The following is a 20,146-nucleotide window of genomic DNA, read 5'->3' on the forward strand; positions in this document are numbered from 1 at the left end:
GGCAATCCCTGAGAAGGCCGTGGCGTCCGCTCCGGAACTACTGGCCAGACGCTCGTCTGGTCCTTTCTAACGGCGGCCTGCATCCACTGGGATTGTCTGGCCGCACGCTTAGTCCGGAGCCTCCCAATCGTGGCTGGTTTGCTCTTCCTCGCCCGATCTTGGCCATTCGCGGATAGGAGGCCTTTCCTCGGTTCCGGGATTGGAAAGCAGATACGGGAACAAGGTCGAAGATTCGGAAAAGCAAACAAAACCTGTATAAATCACCAACGGCTTTGCGTTGCTTTGGAGCCGGACGGTGGGATTCAGAAAGGGGGTTCTCCAATCGAACCAAGACCCCTCGCCACCTCCGGCAAGACGATACGATGGCGCACTCGCCAAACGACAACACTCCCTTCTACGAGTATCTCGTGGATGACCCGGAAGTAAGTATCTCAACCGGCTTTGTATTCCACTTTTCTCCATTCGGTGCCTTGCTCCCGGGAGCGAGGCCTTCAGGGGCTCTCATTTCTTGCGGTCAGGCCTCAGATCAAACGACCAGCTCATTCCACACCATACCTCGTTGCTCCCTTCTTCATCTGCCGACCTGAGCGGCATATGAATGTGACAAGGCAAGCGCTAGACCAAGCGATCAGAGGCGCGAGTGAGTAGATGATGCCACGCGGGTAGCACCAAGCTGGGCCAGATTCCTCCCCTCCCCCGTAAGCCTCCGCAATGAGAAGTCAAGCCACGATGCAAGGACCATGCAAGACTCTCTACATTATTTTGTCTGTCGGTGGTCGCCTCCGGTGCTTAGTATGGGATATGGGCGGGAGGCGGCGGAGTATCAAGGAGCTGAAAGTCTGTGTGCCACCCGGGATGGGGCGATGGCAAGGTGATGTTCTCTGAACAAGCGTTCGGCAAACTGATGAGACAGACGGCGATGAGGCGCAAAGGAGTAGAGCAGGCCGTGTTCTCGAGAACCACAGGTCCTTTCGCCAAAGAAAAAAAGAATTGAAGAGAGAAAAAAGTCTGACGATTATTTCTATCAGCAGATGATAGCTTCGACGCCGTTGTCCCCGCACTTCTCTCCCGAAGTTTTCGGAGGGGCTTTCGACGTCGGCGACCGCCAACACCACGCCACTCGGCCCGGTAATCAGACCACCCAGCTGAGTCCAGGCCACAATCGGCCCAACGCCATCAATGAATCGACCACAGCGACACCACTTAATCAGGTCCAGGCCATTGCAGGTATTCCTGGATTACCCATACCCGTATCCGTACCGACGGCGCAATTCCCGCAAATTCATAATCTCGGAGGACTCCAGCACCTGAATCAGCAGCACCAGCAAAACCACCCTCAGCTCCATCCTTCAGCCCTGGGCCTGGGTCTCGAGTCGGGTACTCTGGGGTTGACACATGCAGAGGGCAACCAGGGTCTTCAGCACCAATTCGGTCCAGCGGCAGCGCCTGCGCCTAATATTGCTGCTGATCAGCAGGGGACGTCGTCGCATCTCCATTTGCAGGGCCATCAACGAACACCCGCCCACGCCGCCGCCGCATGGCTTCCGCCCGGATATGGAGTCCCGGTGTACCACAACAACCCGCAGCAGCATGTTGATGCAACATCCTCCTCCACAACAGCAGCAGGTGTCAACCCACCTGTCACTCTTTCTCCAGCGGCCGGCCTGAGTACTGATGGCAGAAGCCAGAATGTTGGTGTTGGCGGTGGTCACTTATTTGATTTCGGATTCGCACCACCACCACTACCGCCAACGAGTGAGCAGTCGTTCCTGGGCAGCGGAGTCTATGCCGACATCACGCCACTTTCCACCACGGTAGCTGTAACAGCTCACCCGCAACCACCCACGACCACTTTTGATTTCCATGCTTCGCCATGGCGGCCTCGGCTTCAAGACAGCAGCTCCGTCACACTGACACCAAATATTGCAGCAGTCGCTGCGGCCGAATTGAACCACGACGTCCGCAAGCACAGCAAAAGCAGCATGGAGACTGATAGCGACGTCAAGGACCCTTCGTGGGATGACGATGATAACGAGCCTCAAGATAGAAGGGCCGGAGCTGTGGCAATGAAGGCGTCGTCGTCGTCATCGTCGCCCGGGACCCGGAAGCCGCAGCGAAAGGGCAAGCGCCGTGCCGTAGCCGATCCCGGAGCCGGTGGCAACGAGCACGATGACGAACCCACCAGCCCCGCGGGCCGAACCAGCGTCAGCGGCCGATCCGTCAAGTCGGTATCGGTCGCCTCATCCGCCGGGTCGAGCACCAAGACGGCACCGGCACCCCGACTGCGCAGTGCCTCCCGCACGTCCAAAAACGCGCTGCAAAAGCCGACCGAGTCCCTCGAAGAACGACGAACACGCGCATCACATAACCTGGTCGAAAAGCAGTACCGTAATCGGCTCAATGCTCAATTCGAGGGTCTCCTCAATGCCCTACCGGAGCAGGTCCGCGGCCCGGCCGGCGCCGGAGACGGCGACGAATCGGACCCGCAGGCGGCAGCGACGGCGAATGAGGAAAGGCGGGTCAGCAAGGCCGAGGTGCTGGACATGGCCCGCCGCCACATCCAGAACCTGGAGCGGGAGCGGGAGACGCTACACCGCGAGAGGGGGGAGCTGCTGCGCAATCTGGAGACGCTCGAGCGGGAAGTGGCCGTAAATGGCGGCGGGGGCGGCCGGTTGGACGAGTTCCTCGACGTCGAAGGGGTTCCGGACGAGAGAGGCGAGTCGTCTTCGTCGTGGAGGAATGCTTGAAGTGTATTGTCGTTGACACCTGCGCGAACCCCCCCCCCTGCCTGCCTGCTGCGAGACTATTCTTTGATGGCGGTGGTGGTGGGTGTGAAGCCAATGCAGTGCACTTCTGGAAAGGGGGGAGCGCGTGAGCTCAAAATCTCGGAGGCAAGGGTGCCGGGGGTGGTGGGGGGAAGGGTTCTTTCGGAGTGTCGCCGACCGTCCGAGAACACGCCGCGTGCGGGGGGAGGGAAACATCAAACCATCACATTGGCAGCGGCGGTGTTGTTGCTCCCGTCTCAGATATCGACGCCGGTTGGCAGGAGGGTGCCATCCCGCTCCACGGGTCCAGGATCTTTTCTTTTCTTTTCTCCGTCTTCTCTTCTTCTACCCTTTGGTCCCGCCAAGTTTTGCTTTTGGTGTCAGTTCTTTCTGTTCTCCATGTTTTTTCTCCGCGGACAAATTGTGACGGCGGATGAAATCAGTTTCATAAAGGCGGGAAGAGTCAAGCTTGATTGGACGCAGATGATGACTACCGGGATATCGGCAGCCCGCATGCCGGGGGGTTTTAGGAGAGAAGGTTAGAATAGGTTGTGGACTGAAGTGGTGGATGAGAGGCAAGCACAGGCGGGATACAGGAGGACATCGCGAGGGAGAGGGGTTACAGAGGTGGGTGGGAAGAGAAGAGCGGGAGGAGAGGGAGGTGGTGTGCATCTCTGCCTGCATGCGTATTCACGGGCGGATGGGCAGAGGGATGAACAAGGTGCTTCAGGAGGATGGAGGAAGAAATAGGGCGTGGTGTGTAGGCTGAGGATGTGTTTTCCGTCAGAATGAGGGTTGGACGGAGCTTGTAATTGACGGTGATTCTGGATTTTGGTTCTAGGGCCATTTTCCAACTGCAAAAAATTCTTGAGGGATTGTCAATTAGGGTGAGGTAAACTTCATTTGGTCACACGAAAGTATATAGAAAGAGACATATCACGACTTTGCCGATGCTTCTTCCATGCTTGACTACTGACTGCAGTAGAAAATAAACGGTGAACGCCGCAGTCTCTTCATGAACATCTTCCGCAAAGTCGGGGGTGGTATACATTAGCTTGGTTTGCACTCCAAGTATGTCTGTCTATCCTAGCCATCCGAAGTATTGACAAGTCGATGTGTTCGTCATGCAGAGTACACAATGCGGGCACGAGTCTAGACCAACCTACCTACATAGCCGGTTCCCACTCCTCCTCCGCATCGAAGCTACTGAGGTAAAGGTGTGTCGACTACCGAATGCATAATGCCCATCACCAAACTACGCAGCACGCCAACCAACAGCTCTACCGTACCCAGCCAGAACCTGATGGTTGCAAAGAGAGTGCATGCATCTCCCCAAAAAATGTCAGTATTTTTCATGCGAAGCGTCACAAGGGTTTATTGCTCTACCTTAGTAATAACCAAAACCTCGGCATGTTTTTGATCGCGTGGACTGGTTTGTGGTGTGTTGCTATTCCCTCAACCCCACCTTTTCGCCAAGTTCATGCCTCTTTGCAATGTACCTAAGTCTGATCATATGCCAAACAGTCAAGTCGATGATTGGCGAGCTCTTCGCAAATTAAATCATTGAATAGGACAGAAATCAATAGCAAGAGTGAGTGGGACAAGCAATAGGAGTCTTTTTTCTTTTTTTTTTGGTTGAAATTCTTGTTCGGAGCGATCAAAGGCTTGCATCCGAACCGCGATGAAATAAGGTAACCTCCTTTTTTCAACCCAAAACTTCCAAAGCTGGGAAACAACTTCGTTTCTCTCGCTCTGCGTGCCCCTCCAGGGGCGCAGATAACCCTTCTCGTGATCACACAGATGCATAACACCATCCCTCCGTTGGGTTCGCTCTCTTCCGCGGCTCCATTCCTCCCAATTTTTTTAACAATTGTTTTTTGCTTTTCTGTTCCCTTTCAACCCTGCTTTTCTCCATCTTGAAAACAACAAGCGGTTTGTCATAATCCATCAAATCATAACCCCGGCGGAGGTTTAAAATCCCTTCCGGTGGGTTTTTGTGCCCGCGCCCTTCTTTTTTTTTTTTGTACAACAAAATAACAGTATCAGTAGTATCAGTAGTAGCGGTAGTGCTGGTGGTGGTGGTGGTGGTGGTGGTAGTATAGTAAGAGTGAATCCTTCGGAGCGGACTGTAGATAGATGTAAGGAAACTGTAGATCGTTGTGTGCGTTGCGCTGGTGGGCGTCATGTGAGTGTGTGTGTGTAGCGAGTGATGGTTGATGGTCGGAATAGAAGAATGACCAAACCGGATTTTTGGTCTATGTTGTAAACGAAATGATGAGAGCCCAGGTGATAACTCCTCCGAGATATGCCAAGAAAGTCTATACGAATCACGACCGTCTTGAAACGCCGTGATATGTCGAGAAACAAACAATAAGGTGTAGAAGGTTTGATAGTGTGGTGCGTCGCCCCGCCATTGCGGGACGGGGAACGCGCGAGCGCGCGCGCGCTCAGGTGTGAGTGTGTGTCTATGGAGCAAGATATATGAGATGTGTTGTGAGGTCGTGATGTGGTGTCATGGGTCGGAAGGTGTACTCAGTCGCGAGCAGTCGTTCAGATGCGGCTGCCGGCATAGAGAGGCGGGAAAAGGGCGTACTGCCCAGGCGGGGGCGGGGCGCTCAGGGTTTGCGCACGTTGGCGTCGGTGCTGCTTCACCGGCTCCTTCATCTTGGCAAGCGGGAGAGAGTCCTGAGACAAGCTGGCGTCGATGCATCCGGAAGCGGCGCGGATGTCACCCGTGGAACGCGACATGGTAAGAACCTCCTCGGATTCCGGCAACGGAGTCATGGTGGACTTTCGTCCTCTGGGCGACCCGAGATCCGCAAAGTCATCGGCACTGAAGGAACGCGAATGGTCACTACCCTCAAACTTCGGGTTCCAACCCTCAAAAGTTGTGCTTCCCGTATATCTGGTGAGCGCCGTCCATGTCGAGTTGGTCGATGTATGGCGAGCCTCGGTCAGGCTGGTTTGGCTGGACGAGTTGCTGCCGGTTGTTGAAGTGCTGGCACGGTCTCTGGCGAATAGTCCAGGCGTTTCAATCGTCAAGACGGGCTCCTCGTCAAAGGCGAAGTGGCTGGTGTCGTGTCTCCCCACATCCATGGGATACGCGTCAGTGTCCGAGTCTGCCAACATTTGCTGGCGGAAATCCGTTGGAATGAGAAGAGATGGCGAGAGGTTGAAGCCGTGGGACTCCTTAAAGCTCGATGCTCGCGACGCTGTCCTCACGTGGAGATGGGAGGTGCCCCGGTAGTTCGTCTCCTTTCTGGGATGAGAAAAGTTTGACCTTACAGGCAGCGCGGCAATGGTAGGAGTGATTGCTTCGTGTCCGTTGACGGAAGTCTGACTGGCGGGGCTGAGGGCTGGCATATCGGAGTGTCCCAACGTCGATGCCGGCTTCAGATCAGCCGAGAGGGGTGCGACGAAGATGCCATCGTTGTCAAAGGAAGTCTCTATAGAGTCCTCCCTCACGATATCCAAAGACGGCCGGTCCCACGCGTAGTCGCAATCAGCCTCAGCTTCGTGCTCGTAGCAGTAGTCAATATCATCCTCCCAGCTGGCTCGGTGAGAAACAGCAGACGGCCCATCAACCTCCAAAGCTTCCTTCAGAGCATTCTGCGCGGCAAGCATGTCGAAGCTGCCAAGCGTGTCCGATGCGCCGCTTGATGGCCGCCTAAACTCGTCCTCTGGCGTCTGAGGCACACTCTGGCGCAGAGCAGGCACAGACTGGCTTCCTCTAAGCGACGAACGAGTGCTGGCCAAGCTCGGGCCAGACTGTCGGGACAAAACGAACTGCTCCTCCTCTTCAGGCACATCAGGCAATGCCATCTCATAAGAGACACTGGAGCTTGCTGTGAGTGGCCACGCAGCATCGTCGGGAGTGGTGATCGCATGAGAGAATCTCGGGTCTGCGAAAGGCTCTGCTTCTTCGGAAATTGTAGATTCAGTGAATTCGATCGGTGCATCGAGAGTGCTTGGCAAGTGAAAGCCACTGCTGGTCTGGGGGCGTTCTGGGAACATATCAATGGTGGCGAGCGAGTCTTCTGAAACGGTGTAATGCTTCATGATGCGGCTTGACGATCTGGGGGGAGGGACAGGTACAGGCGAGCCTGGCAGAGTTGGCGAGACAATCTCCTCGTTAATGGGTGACCGGGGTGGCCGCGGAGGTGCTGGGCGCGGCGGGCTCGACCGGAGTTGTTCCTGGGATCGTGTGTGCTTGACCAACCGTCGAGGTGCAGAAGTCGGGCCTGTATGCCGGGCAATGGCAGGTGGGCGATTCGCAAACATCTCTGGCTGAGTTTCGGACGTCAACGCGTTGTCCTGCTGCGTGTGCAAGGCTTCGGATGAAAAGTTGGAAAAGTGCAAATCTTCAACGTCAATTCCCTTGAGTTGACCGGTGGTCGGCCGTTGGCCAGCGCGGATGGCTGAGAATTCGGAGACCAGTTCGGCGCGGCTGCCCCGCTGAAGGTCCGGTAAGTGATCCCGCTTGGTATGGGTGACATGTTGAAAGTTGTAAGGGCCTGATATTTGCAACTTGCGTCCCGAAACTGGGTCTTCACCTAAGTCGTCCTGTCTTAGAGTTCTGCGACGACCAAAAATTGATGGGATGAAGTGGTCCTTGTTTGTTGTCGAGGCCGGGCCATCCAGGGCAAGCTCACCAGAGTATAAGGAACTTCCAGAGGAACTGTGGTTACCACTGCTTTCCCGCTTCATCTTGGCCCTGCGGTTGAAGATAGTTTTGCCAAAGAGCTGCACGCTCTCGGGGCGGTCTCGGGAAGGCATGCTGCTGGAAGTCGACCGGCCAGAAGAACGTCTTGACAAAGTAATGGTCTCCAGGGTGTGTTCCCACGATCGATCAGAGTTGAGTGAGCGCAGCGAGGACGTCGAGCCAGAGGAGGTGGTTGTATGGCTCTTGTGTTTGTCCAAGGCCGAGGCCCTCTGCATCTGCTTGCTCAAGGCACGAATCCTTTCCGGCGAGGGCGGTCCATCAAGAGCAGGCTCGAACAAATCTGTGATGTTGTCGGGATGGTCTTGGGTTGAGAGAAGAGGAAGGGGAGGTTGTGAGTTGATGGCAGCGGACGGCGATGAGCCACCTTTGTTGCTGATGCTTGCCCTCTCTTTCCTCCGGGTTGGCTTGTAGGCCGAGTAGTACGGCAGTGGAGCGGTAGCCCACATCTTGTTTTCGACTTAATGCAGAGGGCGACGTCAAGCCAGGCGTGCCCCCTCTCAAGGGATCCCCTTCTTCTCCAGCGTGCCGTGAACAGGGTTGAGCAAGTCAAGGCTTTTTCGTTGCTGGTGTTCCTGTTTACTTTTTAAAACTGGGCCGCTCTGGATCTTTGTCTGGTCGGGATCGGGGATGTTATGAGAGAATGCGAGTTGCTTGAATGTGTCTGTGTGAGTGTGGTCTGTGTAAGACTAATAAGAGGTTGGGTTGTGGTGTGTAGGCGTTGCGTTACGTTGCGCCAAGTTGGAAAAGTTTGAATGATAGACAGAGTGAGCAGAGCCGAGAAGGAGGGAAGAGCGCGCACAACAAGAAAACAACAACCGGCATCAACCGTCCAGCGCCCTTTTGTTCGTTCTAAGAGAGCAACAGGTGACAAGAGATCAACCAGACTGTGGGGGAAGCGCTTGGGACTGTAATATATTTAAGATGGTGCTGTTTTCAATGCGTTGTGAGCCGGGGGTCGGGATCCGAACATTGGGATCCGTCGAGCCTGTGAGTTTTTTGAGCGCTCAACGCAGATGGACTGTGGACATGGACCAGACCAAAGGAGAGGGACCAGTCTCCAGAGCCAGAGACCGGGGGAGGGATGTCAGCGCCGCCCCGTCACAACCTTGCCTTGTGCAATGTTCAGAGTCTCTTGCAGAGTCTAGTCCCAGAATGCAACACCGCAGCAGCTCTTCCCCCCTCCCCCCTCCCCCCCGTATGTCCCCTCTTCCAGGATGCCGACAAGGGGTCAGGGGGGATGGAGGGATCTGGCTCTGGAGGTGCTGCCAGGGGTGTGGTGTAGTCGCCCAGGATGCCTTGTTGTGAGGATTGAGGGGGGCTGTCGGCCGATGTGGGTGAGTGGGTGTAAGGCAGGGTACAAACGAACTCTCTCACGCACCCATGAAGCGAGCTGCATCGTTGGTGGTCCGAAGAGACCAGAGAGGAGAGACAGATAGACGGCAGCAGCAAGCAAAGAAGCAAGCAGCAACGCAGTGTTAACAGTAGCAGCAGCATTAGTACCACGCAATACTACTGCCACTACCACTGCCAACGACAACAGCAGCAGCAACCTGGGTCGTGTGAGTGTGAAGGCGGCATGCAGGATGCGGCGGTCCTGAGTGGATGGGCCATTGACGGCCCGGGAGATGCTGGCCGGGGAAGAATGGTCTTGATTATCCCTCCCCTCAAGGCTTGAGACTTTGCCTGCAACCTGCAGACAGACCGATGCACTGCATACTAGCAGTCGTCTGCGTCGCTTCCCAGTCGTGTGCCTAAATTCATTGGGTGAAAGGCGAAGCGTATATGCAGATATGCAACGATAGTAGCAGCAATTATCGCGACCGGCTGGCTAAGGCCGTGCATACTGAACGGAGCGTTTGAAGAGTCGAAGACCCAAGCAGGCTGGCAGACGCTTGGAGCAATATTTGGCCAGTCAGTCGGGATTGGTACGGTAGATGTGATATCCGTATCCTTGCCTTATTCGGTCATAGTTGGACTCCGGCCGCCATACTCTAGACTTTGATGCACTGAACAAATTGTTGAACGGCGGGATTCCGGCAAAGCGAATAGGTAATGTCCTGGTAGCCCCAGGACTGCCTGACTTCCTGCAACAGGTGGAGATGCAGGGACATGAGAGAAGACTTATTAGCACGAGACGAATATGGGCGAGTGGGTAGTGGGTGAAATGATTCCTACAAAAGGAAAAAGGCGGCCTGAATTCAGCCGGAACGCCAAATGACGGAGGGAAATGAGAATTTGATGCATCCGAATATTGTATACGCCAAGTATAGATTGAAAAAGAGTTACGAATCGAGCGCGTCGAGATGCTAGCTAATGGCTGTCATGCACTGTGTGTCGCGTGTGTATGCCGTGCCGTGTATACTCCTGTACATGGCGTCGATTTGTCGTGTCGTCGATACTCGCCACTAATATCGTGTGCCGCCTCGATATATCCATACAATAACGTTGGAGCATGGCGTTCCGATACGAAGATTCGTTGGGCGCGCCTTCATCAAAGGCTTTCACGGTGACAGAGGGAACAGATGCGTAGTCGGTCACTAGTGCGGTGTATGGACCGTGGACTGGCCACTGACCAGAGTTTCTACTTGCAGTTTGCCATGATGCTTGCTTCGCCTTCGAGGTCCACCGCGCGGAAGTCTGGAAGATTTCCATAGTTTTCAGTGGGCGGTTCGAATTGTCACTCTTTTTGTCGTTTTCAGCGTGACGCGTTTCTGCATACACTTGCTTCTTCTTTTCCCTATCATTTCCTTTCTGAGGCCTATTTTCTTCAGGACCGCTCCTGTACCTGTGCGTTGGGCGCGAAGCTGAAAGGATTGCCCCTGAAGCTGGCGGTCGATGGCAGATGGTCTTAGAAACGATCTTGCCCCCAAGTTGACGCCGTCGCCATGACAAGACTCGGAAGCTACGATGTGCCGACGATGGCGGTGCGCTCAGTGGCCGAGAGGCATTCAATACTCTACTGCCTAGTGTCTGTTCGGTAAGTTGTGGTATCAACTCCTATGCACTATTCGAATCAGCCACAGGGACCTTATCGTGTATGTACGCGCGCGTGGTGTAGGTCTCTGCGTGATTGTGCACTACCACTGGCCTGGTTGGTCGGAACAGGGTAATCCTAGCCAAAAGCTGGCAAACCGTCTCTCATGCGTTGCTTGCACAAACCGCTCGCATGTTTGTGGTAAGATTGTTGATGACAGGTCGATCTCTCTACCAAAGAGGTTCCGCCTTTTCACCCAAGAACGTCCCCGTTGGCACAAGTCTCAGAAGCTCGAAAACGACAAGCAAACTCCACGGACCGTGCGTGCAATTTTCACTTATGGGAAGCCGTCCAGTGAATTCAATATGCTCTCGATCGAGTTGATCTCCCAAGATGCTCCGTAGGCGATAACCCATTCGAACCCTGACGTATCGAAAATTTCACCAGTTTCATCCGAACTGGCCAGGCATTTATTTGGCCTCCCAAGCACACAATAAGGTTCTTGAGTCGTGCGTTGAGATGGACGGATAGAAGTTACATCGAGTAGCTGTTTCAACCCATGCTCTGAACGCAGCTCTGACACTCTTCAGATCCCTACCTCGGCAAAAGACAAAGTCGTTGATCTCTTTCATCTGAACTTTGGCACTCGAGGTGAACGTAAGGTTGAGAGCTTTGGCCAGTAAGTGCTCATGGGATGAAGACGTTGCATTACCTGAGGGAAGCTCAGTAAGCTGGCGATATGTCCTCCGTCAACCCTGAGCAGACAATGAAATTGACGATGCTGCTATTTCTGGCAAGATTGCCGATGGTCCAGCCAGTAAATTGGCCTACGGTACCCGTAGGCTGTAACACAGCATCTTTTTCTCGCTGCATGGCTCCTTGCCAGGCTGATTTCGTATCAATGCAGAGATGATGTGAGATGTTTGCAATTGCTCCACATAGCAGCAAATCGTTGATGTCAGATCTGGAAGCAGGTGAGGCCCGCGGGACGTCTCCGTAGCCCAAGTTTTCTTATTTCTCATTGACGTGGCTAGTCCGTGGATACTCATCTGTATGAGGCGTTTGAAGATTTTCAAAGCGCGTCGAGCGGCGCTAGATCCAGATTGTGACAGATCATGATCGACGACTGCCAGAGGGCTGTGGTCTCCGCCAGAGGACTTTCCCAGTGTCAAGAATAGTGAGGAGGTCTGGGTCCATGGACGCTGGAGTGGACACGGTGAACAAGGGACCACGCAATTGTGGGCTTTGTAGGTTGCCGGCCGTACGGTATTGCTTCTTCGTGCGCAGCAGCGCAAGAGAGACCATCCCTGGGGCAGGTTGCGAGCTGCCGCTGGCTGCCGTGTACCATCATCCGGCCTCCGCCATCCAGGTGGTAGTCAATCGGTTGGAAGTCGGGCAGATGCAGGGCGCCGTCCGGCGTATGAGAAACGAAGCGGTCAAGCTCACAACGGAGCCAGCCCCCCGGCCTTCATGGTAAATGCCGTACAATTGAGTGTCTCAAGTTTCAAGACCGACGTTGGCCTGACCGTTAGGTTTGCGGTGGTAACGGGGGCTCTGAGACAGCCCAGTCATTCTGCGTAGCTTGAGACAACGACCGTTATTGGCATTATGGCAGTGCGGTCAGTGGGTGGGCGCGAGGGGACGGGTATACCTCGTTCTCGACCCGCGTGCCAGACTCCCAGTCCCCCGAAGGCCGATACCCTAGCCCCAGATCCACGATTGATTGGCACTGCAAGGCGCAAGAGGGCAAACTCGACTGACAAGCTCTCTCGCGTCTCTTCTGCCCTGTCGATATTTGTCGGTCGGTCGGTTCTGGAATTCCCCGTCAGACCCTGTTCGAGCTAGGTTGCCCAAACGCGAGTGGGCGGAAGAACCCAGCCAGGGTGCGGATACCTTTGAGCAAGGCAAGGCAAGGCGACGCCGAGCCTTGTCCAGGGCAAGCAAGCTCAGGGCTACGTCCAGCTGGCAGCTGGGGCTTGAACTTGACCAGCCACATTTGCTCCACGGGGTTCCCGGAGCTGGTGCATGTCTGCCATGTTGATTTCCAGATCTTATTCCCTATCACACATGTTTTGAGCTCCACGCAAGACCCATCCCTCCCAGATAGTAAGGTCGGTCGGACAGGTCCTTTTGTCAAAAATGTCATCTTTGAGGCGTTGAACCGGAAGATGACGACAGCGGGGTTCGGCTTGGCTTGATTTGACAGAAGGTTTACGGAGTGGAGGGACCAAGGTGAAGAATTGGGAAGCTACTGTGCGTTGCCGTAGTTCGCAAGAAACCGATCCGCGGTGCAAGATCATAAGAAATGCGTTATCAAGCCCCAAATGCTCTCCTGGAGTACTAAATCCTCCTCGCCTGGGTACCTGAGTAGTTGAGCATTGGTCACGTTCCTATGGATAGCTAGCACTCGGGTAGACTGTTAGAGTCATAATCAGAATATGGAGTACACTAACACGCAGGCTTGCTCAACATGAGTGACTTTGTTGACCAGCGCTTCGCACAATTGAGAGAGAGGGGGTTTCCGCAGCCCGAGTAGCGAGAACAGCAACCTGGGTATTTCCGAGTCCGCCGGCCGGGTCTATCTGCCTGTCGAGTATCCCATGGGTATGAGGAACTCAAAGAGGGACTGATTGACTGAGTCGCGAACAAGCCGAGCTTTTGGGACCCTCTGCCCCCCCCCCCCCCATGCTGTTCGCCTTTGCATATGTTGCTCGTGTCTTCTCCATTACGGGCACCGGGTATTGCCAAAGCTCGTCAGAACTCTCGACAGGCATTGGCTACCAAGAATGTCATCCGAGAATGCGCCTTTTTCTTTCCCTCGTTTTTCCTTGCTGGGCAACTCGCTGAGGGTTGGCTAAAGGCGGACCAGAGTTGCGTGCCTGCATACACCCAACGCACAGACGACGGCGCCAGAGCCGTTTTTCTTCTGTTTCCACTGTCCCACAGAGGCGGGACGACTGCCTATTCGCTCAATGGTAGAGGCAATGGAGAAGCAAAGCTGCGGGCTTGACCAGACAGGCGGGGGCCGGGGATGGTGTACGTAGTGTTAGTGGCTCATTGGAGTCTTTCCAGCTCGTATGGCGGACCAGCAGTGAGTGTGACAGTATCCATGGCCATGACCGCAAGATACGCAGGGTAGATCTCTGTACGTATGCTGCTTCGTAATATGCAACTCAATTCAGGTCAGCTCTCAAATCGCGTCTCGCAGCACGGCAGGCGGGTACGTAAGTGACCGAGGGCGACTACGGAGTAGTACACTTATCCAAAGCTGCGTAGGTACGGACGTAGGCCAGTCCCATTTTCGAGGCGAAGGGAGGATGGGGACGGGACGGTGCAGCGGTGCGGCAGAGCAAAAGCAAGCGCACATGGGAGCTTGGCTTGTCTGGTACTGCGTAGCGTATCCGTAGGCCGCCAAGCGAAGCCGAGGCCATCTGCAGGGGCAGCGGACTAGGTACGGCCTGGATATCCAATAGGCATGGCAAGCAAGGTCCCAAAGATGCAGAGTGATGGTGGTGGCTTCGATTGGGTTCTGGCTTCCTGACACTGGCGATGGCCGGACTAGTGGTAGGTACGGAGTACTTCACAGTCAGGTTCTGCGGAGCCCGAGAGACGAGAAATGCTATCCGTATCAGTACAGCCTACTGCCAGGTTCCGCAGAACGGGGCTTTCGGCTGTCCAGTATCGAGCCGGTAAGAAAGAAAGTTTGCCAGGCCCTTATTACGTACCTTGGCTGCTATACGCAACTGGGCGACGCAATGTGCAGTAGTCCGCAGATGACCGTACGCGGTGTGTTCTCTTTTGGAAAGAGAAAAGGAACAAGATCCCGGTCGGATTCCACGTAGTATCGGCCGGCTGGAGAAGGCACCAGGGTTGGCCGAGAGGACGGGAGGGAAATCCAGGGCTCCGGGGATGCGTCGACGAGTGAGAACCTTCAGTTCGGGACAAGAGACGCGGGTGCTTAGGTTGTTGGGATCCCGTATGCCGTATCCTGTATCCCGTATCCTGTGTTCTGGGTTCCTGGGAAGATTACGGCCAGGTGAAGGTCGGATTGGGGACTCGCATCGAAATTACTGCAGACTGATTCAGAACGTTGCTTTGAGGGTTGGTAGCGCGGTTGTAATGAGTCGCTCTGATTGGGGAATTGATTGACATTGAGTTTGCCGGACAGAGTAAAGTGATGGACGGATAAGGCGGGCGAATTGAAGAAACGAAATGAAGCTTTCCAGACGGTCGGATAGTAAGTCATGGCTAGCCTGTCTGGCAGCTGTCTGGTAAATTACATGTCTTTCCGGGACCAAGTGAGGAGAATTTAGCAAATGTGGCGACTGACTGGGGGATGCAGACGCGACAAAAGGGATTACTTAGTGCCATCGTTGCTGTGATCGAACGAACTTGCGGAGAAAGTGCAGTGGGCAACGGGAGTCGTGACATTGAGAATGAGATGAACGCTCTGCCACATTGGGAGAGGAACTATGAACACTCGTGTTTGTTGCACCTGCTCAAATTTCCTCTCCCACCTATGCTTCATTTCTCTATTCGTAAGGTACTTGCCTACCCGTACCTTTCCTGACATTGGGGCATTCGTGCCTTACTCAGATGCAGGCACCTAAGGTGAGGTAAGGTACCTAAGGTACCTTAACTTGCTGCAATTTATTAGGTAGGTAGGTGCGTATCACAAGCTCTATCGGATCGGCAGCTTGCAATCTGATTATGGCCTTCCGCTCTGGCTTTGGCTCCGGCGGCCATGACTCTTACTGGTCGGTCCAAGTGGTCGTTTCCGGAAGGAAGACGGACACAAGGGAAACATGGCAGTCCGGGAAAGCGAAACCCGTTGCGTACGAAGGAGACGTCCAAGGCGGGCACGGCGGGGAGTACCTGGACCAGAGAGGTAGAGACACAGCCTGGGTCAAAAGGAAAAGAGAAGGCACAAGGAGGGAAGGCATGTCGTAAGGTACCTACCTACTCATTGCATATCCTTGCCCATTCCTCTAGGTATGTTATTAGGTAAGACAAGGCAAGGTGCCTGAGAAAGGTACGTGTATTGACGACGGGAGCTCGAGTGCCTGAGTAGGTATCTTGCGCCTGCCAATTTGAACTTCAGTCCCCTTGAGTCCAAGGACTCCTTCCGCCGTTGAGTAACCGTCGCTCCACACCGTTCTCTCCCACGAGTCCCAGTTGGCCCTAGCGTATCTCGAGTATCCACACTTGCACCTGCCTTAGTGTACTGTGTAGACCTGGATTGCTGCAGAAAGCACGCAGACGGCAGCAGCAGCAGCAGCAACAGCACCTTTCTTAGTACCTTATTGTTAAAGAAAGTAGATTCTTTATAAGTTATAAGTATAAAATATAGTTTAATAAAATAGTATAGTACCTATTTAGTACTTGTATTAATATAATTTTTAAGCTCGCTATAAAGAAAAATAATTATATTATTAATTATTTTTATTAGAGTTTGTAACTAGTATTATAGCTTTAATTATCATAGCTTTATTATAATAATTAAAAAGTCTCATTATTAGTTTTTTAAAAGCCTCATTTTAAAAAGTATAAGAGTTATAAAGTTAAGTAATAAAATATTTATTAAAATATTAATAATTAAATTAACCTTATAATAACAACTTTTATATATATATATAAAAGTAGTAATTGATTATAAGGGTGCCAGTAGGTAGGCACGAAGCCCCTGGCTGGGCAACTTACTTAAGCCTACGTATAGTGCATGTTTAGCACGTAGTACTAAAAGTAACTAATCTTTTAAGTCAATTAGCAAGAGCGCAGCATACTACTTGTCTTTTTATATTATTATTAAAATACTCGCTAATATTAAATACATTTCAGGAAGCGTAATAATGCGGCTATAAAGTACTGTTATTTTATTATACATTAGAAATTTATTTTCAATATTAATAAGATATATAAAGCTATATTAATATAGTGCTTTAGCTTTTTTCCAATTAAAAATTATTATTTTAAATAATATTAAAATTTATTAAAAACCATATTTGAATTCTTTAATATATTTATTATTAATTTTATAATAGTAAAACTCTTAATATTTATAAGTAAACTTAGATTACTTACGTTTAAACAATAGTTTTAGTTTATTAATAAACTCTTAAAATTATAATTTTAATACTTCTTTATTAAAAGAGAAGATAAAATAAAAAATTAAGAAAAATTAAAAATTAAATAATACGAAATTCGAGGGCAGGGTAGCGTTTATATATGCTATAGTAATCCTCTAGTAATATAAAACGGTAGTGTTAAACAGCGACTAATAGTACCTTCGACCTCGAGTTTACCCTTACTTCACAGTTTGCGGAGTACGTGGTCCTCTCAACAGTGCGATTGCTGAACTTTCACCGTCCCAAGACGAGGAAGGCAGGATCAGGAAGAGGAACACACGCAGGCAAAATGTGGGAATGGAGACGAACTGCAAGTCGCAACTGCGTGCTGCCCTGAACTCCACGACTCGATCCACTCGACCCAGTCAGAACTCAGGGGTCCTGCGTGTCTGCTCAATCCACCTCCCAGTAAGTGGAGGTAGACGGAATCCACAGACACATGGAACCTGAAAGGAACTTGGGTTGGCAACTGCAACTGCAACTGCAGGTCTACAACTCGTGGCATGACTAACCCACGGCTGGTCAGTCTTTTTGGGGTTTTTCTCGCTCTCTATATTCGTACATGCTGCACACAAATTATCAAGGTACCTGGCCGTTCATTTGCTCGCGAGTTGTCCACTCAATCCATGTGGCATTTTCCATCAACTCCATGAGCAACCCTTGGTCACCAAGCCATGCCTTCAGAGTCCAAATTAAATCCTTCATATTGACACTCGGTTCGAGCCCAAGGCGGTACAGGCGGCGGTTGGCTTGCGTTGCCGCAACTAAGGTGGGGTAATCGGCGATATCTCTGGGTCACGGAGTTCTAGGCCTAGGCCATTGCTTTTTTCTTCGGCCCAAGGTTGGGACCTGAGAGCTGGGATGGCACAGGACTACGGCGTAATATTCAGTAATTAGAACTGCAGAGTCAGAGAGATTCCCGAGCCTTGTCTTCAAAGCCCCAATGGTCGACAGACGGGCGGGCGGGCGGACAGTTGTTTAGTAGTCGAGATACCGAGAGCGAGCCTTGGTTGTTGAGCGCAATTCGGCATCTTAAGCTTCTCGACACACACACACTTGTCTGACTTCACAGTACGCTCGTTGTCAACTTAACTTTGGTTGTCAAGGCTGTAGCTGCTTACCATCACAAGTAGAACCTTGGAATAACGGCGGGACGATTCACCCGAATCAGAAGGGAAACAGGTCCGTTTACCCCAGAACAAATGCAACGACATCCTCCTCATTCTCATCCTTCTGGCGGGCCAAGGTTCCTATGGAAAGCTCCCCGACGTTGGAGCCCGCCAACCCTGTGCTTGCGCATGTGCCTGTGCCTGTGCCTGTCAGAAAGCTCCCTTGTTCTCTTCTCACAAGCGACCCTTTTTCTCGAGCCAAGTCCGGCATCTATATCACCAAATACTACTACAGCTCACCATTGGCTCGAACGTCAGACCCCTCGATTGGAGCGACACGCGGAAGAAGGGTGGGCGGGTGCTATGGAATTCAATGCACTGTGGGCAAGGCCGCTTCGCAAGAAACGGGGACCATGAAGCCGGTCCATGTCAACGTTGCAACGGTTGGACGTCAAGGATGTTCTGCAGTACACTAGACGGCGCTCTCTCCCGCCCCTCCAGCACCAGCCTGTGTGCCTGTCCTGTCTTTTATGGCTACCTTGCTCAACCGAACGCACGGTAGGTTGCGCTAACCTGCCAGTGGCAGCAGGAGACCACGATCAAGGCACTCCCGTACAGTATGGATATGGTTGGAATCTCTCAATTGTTCCTCGTGCTGGTGGTGTTTCTTCTGCCCACCCTCTACTTGACGCAGCACTTTGCTACATTGTTTGTGTTTCTTGTGGCAACCTATGTCACCGTAGGTTATCGTCCTGCCTGGGGTCTGATATAGAAATGGAAACAATAAGGTTTATGACGTCTTGTTAAGGCCACAAGGCGGACCAAAAGATTACTTTAGCGAGAGTCAAGCGAATACAGGCTTGTTGCAATTGGCAAGACTTGGAACGCTCAATAGAACAACGATGAGTATCCAAGGTACCTTACCCAACCCTACTGACTCAATTTTGATAAAGAATACTCGACACTACTGGCCTCATCAGCAAGTACCCGAACTACAGCGAAATCAGCCATCACTCGCAAGGGTAGCTCTTCGTGGCGGTCGAACTCTGGTTTGTTTGTTCCTTTCTAACCGATATGGGCATCTCTCGTTGGCGTATTGACCAACCTGCCGCCACCTATGTTGCTATTCGCTCATCTTGACCATTGTTGTTGGTCCCACGCCATTACCAATCATTACTCTCCCTCTCTCTCTATGCTGATCCTTCCGCATGCTGCCTTGCAGGACATCCAAGAGTTACTGCCCTGCGGCTGGGAAATTGGATACGTCGTGTTGGAGGGTCGCGTCTCAGGCCAGTTGGATGCCAGAACACCGGGGGCCATTCTTCATCAAACCACACATGACAACAACTAGGTTTCCAATGCAGCTTACGGAAAGCTAGCTAGCTGACTTGCAGCCTCGGCCGACGGTATAAGGAAAGAAAAGTCATGCTTACGACTCAGCTACTGTCAACTCATCTGTAGGCTGTAGCTAGCTGTCTCGCGGGTTGAACCTTGGCGGTTGCAACGCCGTCATTTCCAGAACGCAAACCCTGGGACGTTGTTGGACTTTGCCGCATTCGTGCATTTCTCCTCTCGAGATTCGTGGCCGGGCAGTCGGCTAGGACGGCCGATTCCGACGCCGTCATTCGCGAGCTACCGTCAGCAAGTCTATCCGCAGACGCGCCGCTCAACGCAACGAATATCCGCACAGGTTCCACAACGATCAACCACTCCTGTCAGACTGCATGATCGGTCCGAAGGACGCGGGATAAGGCATAGAAGGCATAGAAAGGAAGAACACAATTAACCGTATCCTGAGGAAACACTGAGGTGGCAATTGCCAACTAAGACACGAAAAGGGCGAACAGCCGACCTCATTCATCCGGCCGAGGCTCTTATTCCAGACCTCGGGCGCAACAAAGAAATTGTCAACCGAAAGGCAGGCACATATCAATATTGCTTGTGCCGTCGCTGCACGTAGAACAAAATCCGGAATAGGCTGTCCTGTCTATGGCCTTGAATGCGGAGAAGGATGGGATTCCCGGGGAAGACATGCCTGCAGCAGTGTCTTCAAAGTCGTCTTTCAAGGGACCGATCTCCAAGGGCTCGACTGTCGCTTTCTCGACGCCGCGCCTATGTCCCGGGAGAGGAACGACATCATTTCCTTTTTCCTTTTCTAAACTCAGGACTGCGGTTGGTATTCCGTCGATCAACCCCAGGGTAGTGTCACATTGGTTGCAAATAGCCGCGGCTTCACGCAATTATTGTCTCCCCTGCTGTCCGTACCCGCGAATAATGAATGGCTGAATTGGAGGATCACAGAAGCTGCTGCACTCGACATGGGCCAGATAGTCCCTTCCCTTTCTTCACTTCGCAAATGCTGGAATCGAACGGTATTTGGTGTATCTCAACAGAGTCTCTGCTGAGGACCGGCGATCAATGACCGACGCTTCATTTCTAACCCCCGCGTA

The 20,146-nt window shown here is 52.5% G+C and overlaps 4 protein-coding genes across 4 annotated transcripts; 3 read left to right on the forward strand and 1 right to left on the reverse strand.

The window, feature by feature from the left end:
• Window positions 1-223: 223 nt before the first annotated feature.
• Window positions 224-2,929, forward strand: BDZ83DRAFT_429152 (uncharacterized protein). Its single transcript, XM_060503036.1, has 2 exons — window positions 224-422; window positions 1,029-2,929. The coding sequence occupies exons 1-2, from the start codon at window positions 363-365 to the stop codon at window positions 2,745-2,747; spliced, it is 1,779 nt and encodes a 592-aa protein (XP_060362351.1). The 5' UTR covers window positions 224-362; the 3' UTR covers window positions 2,748-2,929.
• BDZ83DRAFT_429117 (uncharacterized protein) lies at window positions 2,342-3,721 on the forward strand. Its single transcript, XM_060503035.1, has 3 exons — window positions 2,342-2,372; window positions 2,644-3,340; window positions 3,476-3,721. Exon 2 carries the CDS (start codon window positions 2,814-2,816, stop codon window positions 3,306-3,308), a length of 495 nt encoding a protein of 164 aa, XP_060362352.1. The 5' UTR covers window positions 2,342-2,372; window positions 2,644-2,813; the 3' UTR covers window positions 3,309-3,340; window positions 3,476-3,721.
• A 1,594-nt stretch (window positions 3,722-5,315) lies between these two features.
• Window positions 5,316-7,934, reverse strand: BDZ83DRAFT_754438 (uncharacterized protein; the record flags this gene model as incomplete). The annotated part of the gene is made up of 1 exon (XM_060514479.1): window positions 5,316-7,934. One exon carries the CDS (start codon window positions 7,932-7,934, stop codon window positions 5,316-5,318), a length of 2,619 nt encoding a protein of 872 aa, XP_060362353.1.
• A 2,439-nt stretch (window positions 7,935-10,373) lies between these two features.
• BDZ83DRAFT_654006 (uncharacterized protein) lies at window positions 10,374-12,307 on the forward strand (the record flags this gene model as incomplete). The annotated part of the gene is given in 7 exon segments (XM_060510681.1): window positions 10,374-10,465; window positions 10,506-10,663; window positions 10,683-10,782; window positions 11,010-11,141; window positions 11,596-11,647; window positions 11,714-11,935; window positions 12,044-12,307. 7 exon segments carry the CDS (start codon window positions 10,374-10,376, stop codon window positions 12,305-12,307), a joined length of 1,020 nt encoding a protein of 339 aa, XP_060362354.1.
• Between the last annotated feature and the right edge of the window lie 7,839 nt (window positions 12,308-20,146).

Source organism: Colletotrichum acutatum, assembly GCF_030867785.1.
Source record: "Colletotrichum acutatum strain CBS 112980 chromosome Unknown BDZ83scaffold_81, whole genome shotgun sequence".
Lineage (NCBI taxonomy): Eukaryota > Fungi > Ascomycota > Sordariomycetes > Glomerellales > Glomerellaceae > Colletotrichum > Colletotrichum acutatum.